The sequence below is a fragment of the Heptranchias perlo genome, chromosome 2 (genome assembly GCF_035084215.1).
Source record: "Heptranchias perlo isolate sHepPer1 chromosome 2, sHepPer1.hap1, whole genome shotgun sequence".
NCBI lineage: Eukaryota > Metazoa > Chordata > Chondrichthyes > Hexanchiformes > Hexanchidae > Heptranchias > Heptranchias perlo.
In genome coordinates, this window is record NC_090326.1 from 70,372,657 (window position 1) to 70,387,686 (window position 15,030).

General features: G+C 42.8%; 1 protein-coding gene across 6 annotated transcripts in view; it reads right to left on the bottom strand.

Moving 5' to 3' along the window:
• rbms3 (RNA binding motif, single stranded interacting protein) overlaps positions 1–15,030 on the bottom strand; it is a 1,271,925-nt gene that overhangs the window by 20,189 nt on the left and 1,236,706 nt on the right. For all 6 annotated transcript variants that reach the window (XM_068002709.1, XM_068002716.1, XM_068002698.1 and 3 more), the window contains one exon: positions 8,953–9,063. In XM_068002709.1, the coding sequence (XP_067858810.1) occupies positions 8,953–9,063 (111 nt within the window). The remainder of the gene's footprint in view (positions 1–8,952; positions 9,064–15,030) is intronic.

Below are 15,030 nucleotides of genomic sequence, written 5' to 3' on the forward strand. Positions count from 1 at the left end.
GCTGGGATGTCTTTTGGCTGACTGCCTATTCACCTCCAGTGAGCTATCACTAGAATGCAGAGTCTCTAATGGATTGGGGTGTGTAATGGATTGGGGCATCTTCCATTTCACTGATGAGAAAAGGTAAAAGGCTATTACTTGTGTTGATTAACAGCGTTGAGGAAGCGCAATGTGCATTACTGCCAGATCTGTACAGGATATGCACTGCATTTCTAATTATTATTATTGGTGGTTAAACCAAATAGAATCTCATCCTTACAGGCGAGAGGGAAAACAATGGATAAAAAATCAATTTGCATACTAGGTGGGCCAGCTGTGTTGTTCACATAATGTCAGTATTATCAAAACATGAAGTTCCTGTTCAAAAGAAGATGCTCTTGTCAATGCACCAGTTCCAGTAGGGAGAGAAAAACAGTTGACATATCTATCTGCACATGCACAGTAGTTTCCAAACTTTGAAAGAAACCAAATTATTCAGTGTGTGTGGAGAAGTAATGTTAAGTCTACTTAATGACAGGAGTCTACCAGCGAAAGGGATTGGACTTATTCTGGTAAATAGATATAGGGTGGTTTGACTGGGAGTCGTGATGTTAAGACACTGTGGGGCACTGTGCCAGCTTTAGATGTTAAACTGAAGGTGACATGGCACAATTTCACCCCCAACAAACCGCTTCATTGGGTGACAATGCCCGAATTCAATGCAACAGTTATCTTACTTCATTAGATGCATACAGCATCCTTTCAGCCAACCATATATGTTTTCAACAAACTCTTCTTCATTGGGCAGCCAGGGATTTAAAGCTGACTATTCCAAACTGAAACACTGGAGGTGAATTGAGCTTTTCCCGCTCCACTGCCGTAACTTTGGCGGAAACCCCTGTTGCATAGGTGAAAAAGGTTGTGCCGAACTGGGGGGGGGGGTAGCAGGAGAAGCCCCAAGGAAATTTCCCCCTCCCCCCCATTCATTCTCAGGGAATAGCTTTATAACTCACTAAATGTGTTGGGTAAACAAGGTCTCCAAACAGATGAATTTTGACCACACTAGGACCTTGTTTAATGTGCCAGCACCATCTCTATAATTTGCAATGGAGTTGGTAAGCACTGATGAACCAAGAACTATGGACTTTACCTGACCAATCAATAGATGTAGTAGTGCTGATCAATGAATGTCATGGAATACCACTCCTTCCAACTGTACTAATCACTGGCATGCTCTGCAGAGATATATTTGGTACTGTGGTCCCACCTACAGCTGTTTGTGGAAACCCGAATTCACCTCAGTGCCTGTAAGGATTCTTCAAAATTCTGCTGGTTGCTCGTTTGACAAATATGCATCACACATAATCACACCCACAGTACTGCTTGACACACCAAACAAAATAACCAATAATGCACTACTTGCAGCATACTCCCAGTCTCCACAGTGCAATTGAACCTGTACCTCCACTGGAAATATGCAGCAAGATTGAGTATCTAAACATGCTGTCTGGCTAGGAATGCATCTACAATCAAAACAAACAGTGCTCTGATTATCAATATGTTTTCTATCCGACTGAAGGAAGAATCACACTTCTAACACCCTGAAGCTAATAAAATGTGTGTGTGGTTTGATGCATTACTCTTCCACAGAAAAGTGCATTTATTTGCAACACATATAAAAGCAAGCTTGAGCTAAACTGTCTGTTAGTTTAGAACCACAAACGTTCATAAGAATTTTAGAAAGAAACAAGAAATATTTGATCATCTCAATCTTTACCTAATCATGTTTCCAACCAGATATTTATCCAGCTCCTATTAAAGGAGTTAATTGACTCAGCTTTTGCTGAGATTCTATTGAGTGAAACTGCTGCAAAAGGATAGTATGTCCACCATCACATAATGGTTGTTGAAGTAAGTTAATCCACATACCAATTAGTACGATTGGATTTTTAAAAAAGTACCAATTCAACCACCACAGTAAGAACATTCAATAGCTGATGGCCTCCAAAGACTATAAATCTAACTGAAAATCAGCACCAATAATTAAAAGAAAACTAATTTAATACATCTGTATCTGTAATTTCGGTGCCAGGTCAAGTGTTTGATTGAAGTAATCTCGTTCTCCAAATCTCACTGTAAAATAACTAATCAGTTCTATTCATTGCAATGGGTTTAGAATTCACGTCACTTTTTTCTCAAAAATCTCTCTATTTCCAATAGTCTGACATTCAGGCTGAATCAGACTGTTCGCAATCTCAGTGTCCTATTTGACCCAGATCTGAGCTTCAGACCCAATGTCCTCTCCATCACCAAGATCGCCTACTTCCACCTCTGTAATATCGCCCGTCTCCACCCATGCGTCAGCCCACTGCTGCTGAAACACTCTCCCCCACCAAAAAAAAACTTTTGTATGAGGTAGTTATTATTCATATACATTTCTTAACTGTGTGTTAAAAAGAAGAAAAGTTTGCTGCTCTTGCTACCTCCAGACTCAATTATTCCAATGCTCTCCTGGCCGGTCTCCCATCTTCCACCTTCCATAAACTTAAGTTCATCTAAAACTCTGCTGCTCTTGTCCTAACTCGTCTCATTCACCCATCACCTCTGTGCTCGCTGACCTACATTGGCTCCTGGTCCCAGAACGCCTCCATTTTAAAATTCTCATCCACGTGATCAAATCCCTCCATGGCCTCGCCCCTCCCTATATCTGTAACCTCCTCCAGCCCTACAACCCTCCAAAAGCTTTGCGTTCCTCCAACTCTTGTCTATCCCGCCCTTTCTTCACCCCACCATTGGCGGCTGTATCTTCACCTCCCTAGGCCCAAGCTCTGGAATTCCCTCTCTAAACCTCTCCACTTCCCTTCCCTCCTTTAAGCCCCTCCTTAAAACCTACGTCTTTGACCAAGCTTTTGGTCACCTGTCCTAATGGCTCCTTCTTTGAAGCTGCATCATTTTATGTCTGATTATGCTCTTGTGAAGCGCCTTGGGATGTTTCACGACGTTAAAGGTGCTATATAAATGCAAGATCTTGTTATTAACATTAGCAACACCATAGTGACAAAAATTTACATGAAACAAAGCTGGGTTCGTCGGGACTCTGCCCCTTTTATGTTGCTCCACGATTTCTAAGGCTTTCATAAGGAGGGCTGGAGCTTGTCGAGAGTAGGTGTGGACACTTTGGGGGTGAATTTAAACCTCAAGAATGGGTGGGTTGGGGGTGGGTGGGAGTTGAAAATAGTTGTTTTTTTAGGTCGCAACTGCTAAATTTTCGGACTTTGCATTCCCAGTGGGAAGCCTGTACTTTTACACGCCGGCGTTAAACCCGGAAATAAACCCGGGTTGCGGTCGCAACCCAAAAAGCAACTATTTTCAACTCCCATCCACCCCCAACCCACCTATTCTTGGGGTTTAAAATCACTCCCTTTGAAGCCATTCAAATAAGGCAGGAAGGGGTCTTCCTGGCCCTCCACCTCATTTTCTGGTGCAAACCCTTGGTGGACACCCAGCGCAGGGATATCCAGAGAACATGCCAATGTGACCTACACCCGAACCCTGGACAACAGGTCGGGGGTCCCGTGAACAGGCTGAAGACTGAAAGGTCGGCCTTTATTGGTGTTTTAACACCCCCAGGATATCCAGGTCTAAACATAACCTTCTGCTTTAGATCTCCATCGGCAGCAAGAAAGTCGCAATCTTGAGACCTGACATGCAGCTGGAGTCCTGATATTACTGCTCCTTCTATATAAGAACACAAGAAATACGAGCAGGAGTAGGTCATCCGGCCCCTTGAGCCTGCTCCGCCATTCAACAAGATCATGGCTGATCTTCTACCTCAAAGCCATTTTCCTGCACCATCGCTATATCCCTTGATGCCTTTAATATCTAGAAATCTATCGAAGTCTGTTTTGAATATACTCAATGACTGAGCCTCCACAGCCCTCGGGGGTAGAGAATTCCAAAGATTCACCACCCTCTGAGTGAAGAAATTTCTCCTCATCTCAGTCCTAAATGGCCTACCCTTGATTCTGAGACTGTGACCCCTGGTTCTAGATTCCCCAGCCAGGGGAAACATCCTCCTTGCATCTACCCTGCCGAGCCCTGTAAGAATTTTGCATGTTTCACTGAGATCACCTCCCATTCTTCTAAACTCAATAGAATGCAGACCTAATCTACTCAATCTCTCCTCATACGACAATCCCACCATCCCAGGAATCAGTCTGATGAACCTTCGTTGCACTCCCTCTGTGGCAAGTATATCCTTTCTTAGGTAGGAGACCTAAATTGCACACAATACTGCCGGTGCGGTCTCACTTCTGGTGGTGCTAGGCCCTGCTGGGAGGGCGGGATGTCCTTTACCCCTTTACCAGGGGAACCCCAGCTAAATGCCTGACACAGGAATCGTGGAACTCCTGAGCCTGGACAGGTTCAGCGCAATTTCGGGGGCGGTGGGGGGGGGGGGAAGAGATCAGGAAAATCTGCCCTATATCTATTCAAATCATGCAAAGGTAGCTGCTGCACAGTTCAATTCTATGTGTCATTCTGCCATTTTGCTACCTGTTGTAAAAATTCTGCCCGTCACAGCTGGGGGAAAATTATTACCCACCGCGTAGTTAAAATAGATGTGCTAAGACTTCCTGCTCCATTCCCGATCGTTTCCCACCCACCCCCATCTTAACTGGGCCTTTTTATTAGGCCTGACTCTGGCAGAAGCCATATTTATTCATACAAATCGGGGTCCTATGATGTCATTAGGAAACCCAATGGCATTTCAAAGGGCCTACTGAGCAGGGTGCCTGCTGCAGGTGCCTCGCTTAGGAAAACCTGGCAGGGAAGTTAATAGATCCTCTTAAGTGCTCCTCTGGGTCCCACAAAGAAAGTCTGGGCCTTTTCTGTTCAGGCTCCCCCTTCCCACCCCTGAAATGGCCCCGATGCCCGCTGACTTACCCTGGTGTCAGTGAGCAGCCTCCAGGCCCTGGGATTTCGACCTATCCCCGAAGCCTCATTTGCATCCCACCAGCCAGCTGCACGCCCGAAACCGGCGAAAAGAGGCAGCTGGTTGGTGGGATGTAAATGGGACTGGGCGTCCAACTCATGACACAGGCAGGTTTGACACTTGCCTCGTCCCCTGCCCACCCAAAACATGTGTCCAGTTAAAATCCTCCCAGTGTCTTCATCGGACTGAAACATTCTGAACCAACTTCATCTGTGCTCTAACCCCTGTAAAATTACTGTTCGAGTTTTGAGATGCAACTTTATTGAAAAGAGGTGCTGACAGCTGTCTTCCTGTTTCTCCAGCAGCTGTACTTTCTGGTCATTTGCCAAAGTAGTCTCTTAGAACTTCTGTGAGTCCTCCTCTCCATCTATCTTCTATTCTAATGGTAGTAGCTAGCTCTGCTAAAGAGAAAGCTCATCTTTTGGCTCACCTTGCTTCTCTAACTCTATTCTCCAAAGTATTGTAAAGAATCTCTTTTCATTTCTTCATTCCATCTGACTATTAAGGCAGACATCAGCATTTGAGCATAAACTTTTATACATTATTTTACACTTTGCTTTGCTGGGAGGTCATATGATGATAACGCAAAGCCATCAGGAACAAATAGTATATGCAGAGCTCTTACAAAGAACTGGCACAGGCTCGATGGGCCCAATGGCCTCCTTCTGTGCTGTAACCATTCTATGACTCTACGATCAGGGTAATTTTCAACTTTAGTAGGATCAGAAAACTGGCGGTAATGGATTGGCCACCCATTATACACCCCATCCGACTTTCCCTCTCGTTGACTTCATCAATCGAGCAGGGTGTATAACAGGCAGCCAATCCGCTACCGTAAGTTTTCAACCCCCCCACCGCAGTTAAAAAGGAGCTTTATCAAGTTTTATCCCCATCGTATCTATTTGGTTCTTTACTCTCTGGACTCTAATAAATCCCTTGGTCCTTGTGGCATTCTTCCCATTTTTTCTACATGTGCATATTCAAACTTACCTCTTCAATTTCTCTTACTTCCAATCCACCATTCTTTCTCCTTAGAAATTTGTTCACGTTCACCCTATCATTTAAGAAATGTGATCCCACTTATCCTTGTAACTATTGCACTACTGTACTAACTTTCTAAAGTTTTGGAAGTGAAGGGCAGGACTTGCAAAGCGATATGCACACTGCTGTCTAGGGACCATGGTACACTCTTTGGAATTGCAGCAGAAAAATAAGTCAAGAGCCCCGTCTACCCAACCAATGCTATTTTTTCTGCATATGCTATTTGCTTCTAATGGCTTTGCATTATCATCATATGACCTCCCAGCAAAGCAATGTATAAAACTAGCTAGGTAATGTTCAGATCACTTTATCTGTGCTGCAGTTGATGGCTCATGGTCTGACTCTTCCTGTTACTCAGGGATTTCCCAAAGCATTGCATAATGACTACTTCCTGATTTACCTTACCTTCTAGAAACATAGGGATATAGGAACAGGAGAAGATCATTCAGCCCCTCGAGCCTGTTCTACCATTCAATCCGATCGTGGCTGATCTGTACCTCAACTCCATTTACCCGTTTGTGATCCATATCCCTTGATACCCTTACCCAATAAAAATCTACCGATCTCAGTCTTGAAAATTTCAGTTGATCCAGCATCCACAGCCTTTTGGAGGAAAGAGTTTTAAATTTTCACTACCCTTTGTGTGAAAAGTGGTTGCTGATTTCACTCCTAATGGCCTAGGCTCTAATTTCTTCTTTAATCTTTTCAATCTTGGTGGTGTCCTGTACTATAGGTCTTGGTTCCTCAGGTTAAAAAAATGTATTACGATGTCTATTCAAACTAGGCACACCAAATTACTATACTATACCCACTACCTAGTACTTTTTCCACCAATTTATCACATGTTAACATACTGAACAATCATACAAAAATTTTCATTTTGGAGAGTGGCAATGCAATGACGTGGTGAAGTCGATATGGATACAGTCTATACAAGAAGAAAATGGTGAACCGAGATAAACTAGATTAGGATTAGACCATCCGGGTATCATTCTAGTAAGCCTACGCTGCACTCCCTCCAAGGCCAATATGTCCTTCCGAAGGTGCGGTGCCCAGAACTGCTCACAGTACTCCAGATGCGGTCGAACCAGGGTTTTGTATAGCTGCAGCATAACTTCTGCCCCCTTGTATTCTAGTCCTCTAGATATAAAGGCCAGCATTCCATTAGCCTTCTTAATTATTTTCTGCACCTGTTCATGACACTTCAATGATCGATGTACCTGAACCCCTAAGTCCCTTTGGACATCCACTGTTTTTAACTTTTTACCATTTAAAAAGTACCCTGTTCTATCCTTTTTTGATCCAAAGTGGATGACCTCACATTTGTCTACAGTGAATTTCATTTGCCACAGTTTTGCCCATTCACCTAATCTATCAATATCGCTTTGTAATTTTATGTTTTCATCTACACTGCTGACAATGCCAGCAATCTCTGTGTCATCGGCAAACTTAGATATGAGACTTTCTACGCCTTCATCTAAGTCGTTAATAAATATTGTGAATAATTGAGGCCCCAAGACAGATCCCTGCGGGACTCCACTAGTCACATCCTGCCAATGTGAGTACCTTCCCATTATCCCTACTCTCTGTCGCCTTTCGCTCAGCCAACTTCCTAACCAAGTCCGTACTTTTCCCTCGATTCCATGGGCTTCTATCTTAGCTAACAGTCTCTCATGTGGGACCTTATCAAATGCCTTCTGGAAGTCCATATAAATAACATCCATTGACATTCCCCTGTCCACTACTTTAGTCACCTCTTCAAAAAATTCAATCAGGTTTGTCAGGCATGACCTACCTTTCACAAATCCATGCTGGCTCTCTCTGATTAACTGAAAATTCTCGAGGTGTTCAGTCACCCTATCCTTAATTATAGACTCCAGCATTTTCCCCACAACAGATGTTAGTCTTACTGGTCTATAATTCCCCGGTTTCCCTCTCTCTCTTTTCTTAAAAAGTGGAGTGACATGTGCAATTTTCCAATCTAGAGGGACAGTTACTGAATTTAGAGAACTTTGAAAGATTATAGTTAGGGCATCCGCAATGTGCTCACCTACTTTCTTTAATTTTTAAAAAAGTAATTTCTATATTTTGGGAATTATGATTTCACCCTTTCCAGCTCCTCTTTGGATAGACAATTTGTAGCTATTGATAATGTATGTGCATAGGGTTTACCCCAGTGAATAAACTTGTGGCTGACTTGTGAGCTCCAAGTTCATTCACTGGACTATATGAGAATTTAATTTATTTCATTCATATCTAAAATATGTTGACATATCATTCATGTAAGTCTCTCCATATCAAGTGTGGTAGACTTTTCAGCTCTAAATTCATTCATTTGAACATGAGCTGACATTGAGAGTCAGATTGGATGCAGAGGATTCTCTTCTGGAGTGAAGAAGATTGACATTTGTAGTTGGATCAGGTGAGAGGGTTGATATTGGGAATCGGGGGTTGGGTTGAGTACAGAGATGATCTGCCAATGATTGTTTTTCAACAACGACTGCTGGCTGTTCTTATCTTTCTTTTCTACACCAAACTCTCCATTCTGGATGGGAGATCAGGACAAACACTTTGTTTCTATACTCCCTCTGTGCATAACTGCGTACATTTCACATCGACCTTTGACAGGGCCTTTTATAGTCATTCATATGTTCTTAATACACAGGGTTTTGTTTTGCTCCTCTTGTTATTCACATATCAGGCTGTGAGAAAAATGGGGACTGGCCATAATAACAGAAGAAAGCTTCTTGGCACTTTTGCTCACCATTTTTGTTACCATTAACACCCAGAGCAAAATACAATTCATAGCTTTTGCCCCATGACTTAATTGCTTTCTGTAGAATACTATGTTTGATGATATTCCTGCAGTTAAAATGTTGATATCACATTATGAGATGAAGTATTTCATATTGAAACTGCTTGATATCTCCAGCACTCACTGTTCCTGCTGTGCCCAGTGACAGGTGATTCATCTGCTGGGTCAAAGGTCCCATCATACTGGCTGGCTGCATGGACATGGTGTGGTCCATTGTGGGCGTTATCACAGCACCCTGAAAGAAATGTAGCAATTCATGTTAAAAGCATAGCTTAAAATTTTGCATCAAAGCTGAATGCAATCTAAATGTTTACGTTTTTATAAATGCAATTGGACATTTCTTAAATACTACAGATTCTGAGAATCAATTTGCTGCCAATCAACTCTTGATAAAGCCTGCAGTAATGATGTTATAATCTCATGTGAAAATTACAGATCAAAGACAAGGACATGTACAGGGATAGCTGGCATAGAAACATGGAAACATAGAAAATAGGAGCAGGAATAGGCCATTCGGCCCCTCGAGCCTGCTCCGCCACTCAATATGATCATGGCTGATCCTCTATCTCAATACAATATTCCCACTCTCTCCCCATACCCCTTGATGCCTTTTGTGTCTAGAAATCTATCCAGCTCCTTCTTAAATATATTCAGTTACTTGGCCTCCACAGCCTTCTGTGGTAGAGAATTCCATAGGATCACCTCCCTCTGAGTGAAGGAATTTCTCCTCATCTCAGTCCTAAATGTCCTACCCCATATCCTGAGACTCTGACCCCTCGTTCTGGACACCCCAGGCAGGTGAAACATCCTCCCTGCATCCAGTCTGTCTAGCCCTGTCAGAATTTTATATGTTTCAATGAGATCCCCTCTCATTCTTCTAAACTCAAGTGAATACAGGCCGAGTTGACCCAATCTCTCCTCATACGACAGTCCTGCCATCCCAGGAATCAGTCTGGTGAACCTTTGCTGCACTCCCTCTATGGCAAGTACATCCTCTCTTAGGTAAGGAGACCAAAACTGCACACAATACTCCAGGTGTGGTCTCACCAAGGCCCTGTATAACTGCAGTAAGACATCCTTGCTCCTGTTCTCAAATCCTCTTGCAATGAAGGCCAACGTACCATTTGCCTTTTTAACTGCTTGCTGCACCTGCATGTTTGCTTTCAGTGAGTGATGTACAAGGACACCCAGGACCCTTTGTACATCAACATTCCCCCAATCTATCACCATTTAAATAATACTCTGCCTTTCTGTTTTTCCTTCCGAAGTGGATAACTTCACATTTATCCACGTTATACTGCACCTGCCATGTATTTGCCCACTCACTCAACTTGTCTAAATCGCCTTGAAGCCTCTTTGCATCCTCCTCACAACTCACGATCCCACCTTGTTTGTCTCATCAGCAAACTTGGAAATAGGTAAGTGATTGTTAGTGACTGTGGGCTGAGTTTTAAGTTAACATACAGCATATAACTAAATTTTAAAAACCAAACTTAATTTACTTAATCTAATAAATTAAACGAGGTAAATAATTTGATTAACACTAAATTAATTAATTAAATAAATAAAATAATGGGAGAACTGGAGATGTGTTGCTGCTGCAATATGTGGGAGCTTGTGGACATTTTTCTCCAGGGCGACTACATCTGCGGTAAGTGTCTGCGGCTCGAGGAACTTCGGCTCCGAGTTGAGGAGCTGGAGTCCGAGCTGCGGACATTGCGAGACAGCGAGGGAGAAAGCTACCTGGACCTTTTGCTCCAGGAGGCAGTCACACCCCTAAGATTAAGCAACCGGGCTGGCTGCATCCGCCAGCAGAAAAACTGACCCAAAGCAACATAGTTTTGGGTTTATATGTACATGTGTATATATCTATAGATGTAGGTATGATGCTGGGGAGCTATTTCAAGTCTGTAATCTAATATCAAGTTATAGTTGATGGTTATAAGATTCACCCTCTTGCTTTATAATGCCACCACTGCTTTATTGTAATCATTGCAGGATATCTCCTATTGTACTTATAAAAGAAAGGAAGACTTGTATTCATATAGCGCCTTCCATGGCCTCACGATTGAGCCTTGCGCACACAGCAAGGTCCCACAAACTGCAATGAGATAAATGACCAGATAATCTGTTTTATTGATGTTGGTTGAGGGATAAATATTGGCTAAGACACCAGAGAGAACACCCCTGCTCTTCTTCAAATAGTACTGCGGGATCTTTAACATCCACCTGAGAGGTCAGGCAGGACCTTGGTTTAATGTCTCATCCGAAAGACGGCACCTTCGACAGTGCAGCACTTCCTCAGTGTTGCACTGGATAGTCAGCCTAGCTTATGTGCTCAAATCTCTGGAGTAGGACTTGAACCCACAACCTTCTAACTCAGAGGCAAGAGTGCTCCCATTAAGCCAAGGCTGACACCTAAATGCTCCTTACTTTCAGGATTTATGTCTCAGTTAAAATAGGACCCTCTGGCATAACTTGGATTGCATGAATAGAATTGATGAGGGATCATGTTAATGAAACACTTGACAGGCCAACTCCACCCTAAACTCCTACTGTTGTGCAGTGGAAAGAAAAATCGAACTGCACTGTTAGGCCTCAAAGTGATCCTCACCGCAACCCCACATTCAGAACATTTATAAATAATAACGTTCAAATGCTAGCTATGCTTTTTTTGTCTTTGCAAAAAGAGTAAATTCTTGTGTTTACACATCATCTCAGTTGATAGCAGCCGATTCTTAAAACATTCAGATCAGATTAATTTCCCTTTCCAATCTGTAGCAAGGTATCATTTTCTAATATTTGTGCTATAAATCAATTACATTCATTACAGTTTTCTAGCAATCTAGCAGAAATTCTATGTGACAAGTACATATGAGTTCTGTCAGAAGCAGAGAAAGCAATATTGAGCTATATGAAAGACGTAATACAATCTGCCCAGACGTAATAATACACAAACCTTTTGATCTCAATTGCAATTAAGAACCAGCAAAAGAAGAGAGGATCAGAAATATTATCTGTCAATTTTATTTGGGGCATATATATTATGCTATTTATATTCTATGCATAAATGATATGGTTATGGTTTATATGTGTTTAATTTTTTTTGTAGCATTTGGATTAAATTGTTTTTCCTCATTATTTATTTTAAAGAGATGTCTGGCAACACCATCAACCAACATCTTTTGGAGCTAAAATCCGGAAAGCTAATAGTACTTTCTAAGTAAATTGGCCAAAGGAAAATTTCCTCAAAACGTATCAAAAGAAGTGATTTACGAAAGATACTAGCTCTCACGTTGAGCAAACATTTTGATATTTATCCATTTAGAGGAGCTTGTTAACATTTCTGTAATGCAAAACAGTTGTGGACCACTAATAGACTAATAGATGCTCCATCATGCCGCATTTATATTACAGAATCACAGTTCTGTGCTGGGACTGATGGTGTTGTGGAATCTGCTCCAATGGCATTGTCTGATGGATTCTACACCATTCACAGCAACGTAAAAAATACTACATGTACAGTTGTTTGAGTCATGTTTACAACTAGAAAATAGCAGAAGCCATCTATGTTTGGGGCTGGCATCACTGCTGTCTCTGGAGGACTAGTGGAACATAGGGTTGCCAACCCTCCCGGATTATCTGGAAGACTCTCGGAATCAACGACTGAACTCCTGAGTGCTGCTGCTGGCAACCCGGGAGAAGTTGTGGAAGTAGAATTTATGATTTACGCCTGTGGAATTTCACATACAACCACTTCAAGTTTTGCTGCCAAACCCTTCCTGCCCCTGGTCTGATGAAGGAAAGTTCACAAAAGGCTGCAGTGCTCAACACTGTGGAAACAGCTTCAGTGGCACGAGTGGGGTTGTCAAGTTTGTATCAAGTCCAAAACCGAACAAGAGGTGAGATGGATTCACAATATATGTTAAGCCACAAATGAAGGACTGTTTAAACAAATTTTGAAAACAGAATTAATTTCAAACTATATTTTTAACAAAGATGTTTTGTACAAATAGAATACAAAAAGCACATGCATAACCACTTGGCTGCACTACTCTATTTTATTTTCCATTTAAAGCACTTGATAAAACTAGGAATCTTCAACTTCCACTTAAACAAGCTTCATTTGAAATAAAATTCAGTTGACATGACAGCTTCGTATTTCAATAACTGTACAAATATCATCGTGTACAAAAATTAATCAAAGTGCATAGAAAATAAAACTGGACAAATTATGTTCTTTTTTGCTAAATAAACCTATAAAATCTAGTACATAACTCATATCTTCTAAATTTAGGAAAATGACTTGGACTGATGCAACGTCTAAGTTTTCCAAAAGAACGAGCCTAAAAATCTTGTGGATGTGCCATACAAATCTTGCCTTTGCAATAAATAAGATGTTTACAAAAAAATACAGAATACATGTAAGTCTACTTTTGCACAAAATGGGTATCCTTTAACTACTGCATATTTTTTCTAAAAATAGTAAGCAAAAACACTCAACTACAGGGGACCCATCCTTTATAAACCAAATACAAAAACATTTGCAAACTGCTGTCAAATTTCACGTGATCAAACGTCCAGGAATACGTCCAACCAGAGTTGGCAACCCTAATGGAACACCACCTTTTGATGTAGATTCAACATCTCCAGTGAAAGGAGCTCAGCATCATTTACGTTATAGCACTGATACTGAAGTCAGGTTTACTCTCGTCAGCAGCATTGTAATATACAGGCTTTAGATTTTATCCCCTTCCCCATAACAGAACTGTACACTTTTGCGCCAAGATTTCTTTCAGAAGCTGTAAGAACGCCTCAGTATTCTAATAGGAGCGGAGCGTCCGAGCGGAGGGAGCGTCCGATAAAAGGCGGGATTTCAGAGCGCTGAGAACAGCTGAGAGGAGCCGAGCCGAGCGGAGGGAGCGTCCGATAAAAGGCGGGATTTCAGAGCGCTGAGAACAGCTGAGAGGAGCCGAGCCGAGCGGAGGGAGCGTCCGATGAAAGGCGGGATTTCAGAGCGCTGAGAACAGCTGAGAGGAGCCGAGCCGAGCGGAGGGAGCGTCCGATAAAAGGCGGGATTTCAGAGCGCTGAGAACAGCTGAGAGGAGCCGAGCCGAGCGGAGGGAGCGTCCGATAAAAGGCGGGATTTCAGAGCGCTGAGAACAGCTGAGAGGAGCCGAGCGGAGCTGCGACCGAGTTCGAAGTGACGTCAGGAATCAGATCGGGACGCGACACAGGGGAGGCACCTGATTGGTGAGTAGGTTCAGGTGAGTATTTCTCCTTATCTGCAATAACTGAAGTAAAAGGAAAGGGAAGGTCTGCAGGTCTTATAGGAAGTAGCGTTTATTTTTTAGTGAATCAAGGTCCCTAGTGTAGTTAACATTCTCTAAATTGAGAACAATTTAAAGGAGTAAACTCCTTAAAGGGAGTGGTAAGTAGTTTTTCTTTCCTTTTTTTTTCTCTTGACATTGTAGTTGTTCTTAAGCTAATTTAAGGGTTAAGTCATGGCAGGAGATCCCAGCGCCGTGTCATGTTCCTCTTGTGGGATGTGGGAATTCAGGGCTCCTTCCTGTATCCCTGATTCCTTCACCTGCGGGAAGTGTGTCCAGCTGCAGCTATTGTTTGACCGCTTGACGGCTCTGGAGCTGCGGATGGACTCACTTTGGAGCATCCGCGATGCTGAGAAAGTCGTGGATAGCACGTTCAGTGAGTTGGTCACACCGCAGATAAAAATTACTGAGGGAGATAGTGAATGGGTGACCAACAGACAGAGGAAGAGTAGGAAGGCAGTGCAGGGGTCCCCTGCGGTCATCTCCCTCCAAAACAGGTATACCGTTTTGGATACTGTTGGCGGAGATGGCTCACCAGGGGAAGGTGGCAGTGGCCAGGTTCATGGCACCGTGGCTGGCTCTGCTGCACAGGAGGGCAGGAAAAAGAGTGGCAGAGCTATAGTGATAGGGGACTCGATTGTAAGGGGAATAGACAGGCGTTTCTGCGGACGCAACCGAGACTCCAGGATGGTATGTTGCCTCCCTGGTGCAAGGGTCAAGGATGTCTCGGAGCGGCTGCAGGACATTCTGGAGGGGGAGGGTGAACAGCCAGTTGTCGTGGTGCATATAGGCACCAACGATATAGGTAAAAAACAGGATGAGGTCCTACAAGCTGAATTTAGGGAGTTAGGAGTTAAACTAAAGAGTAGGAC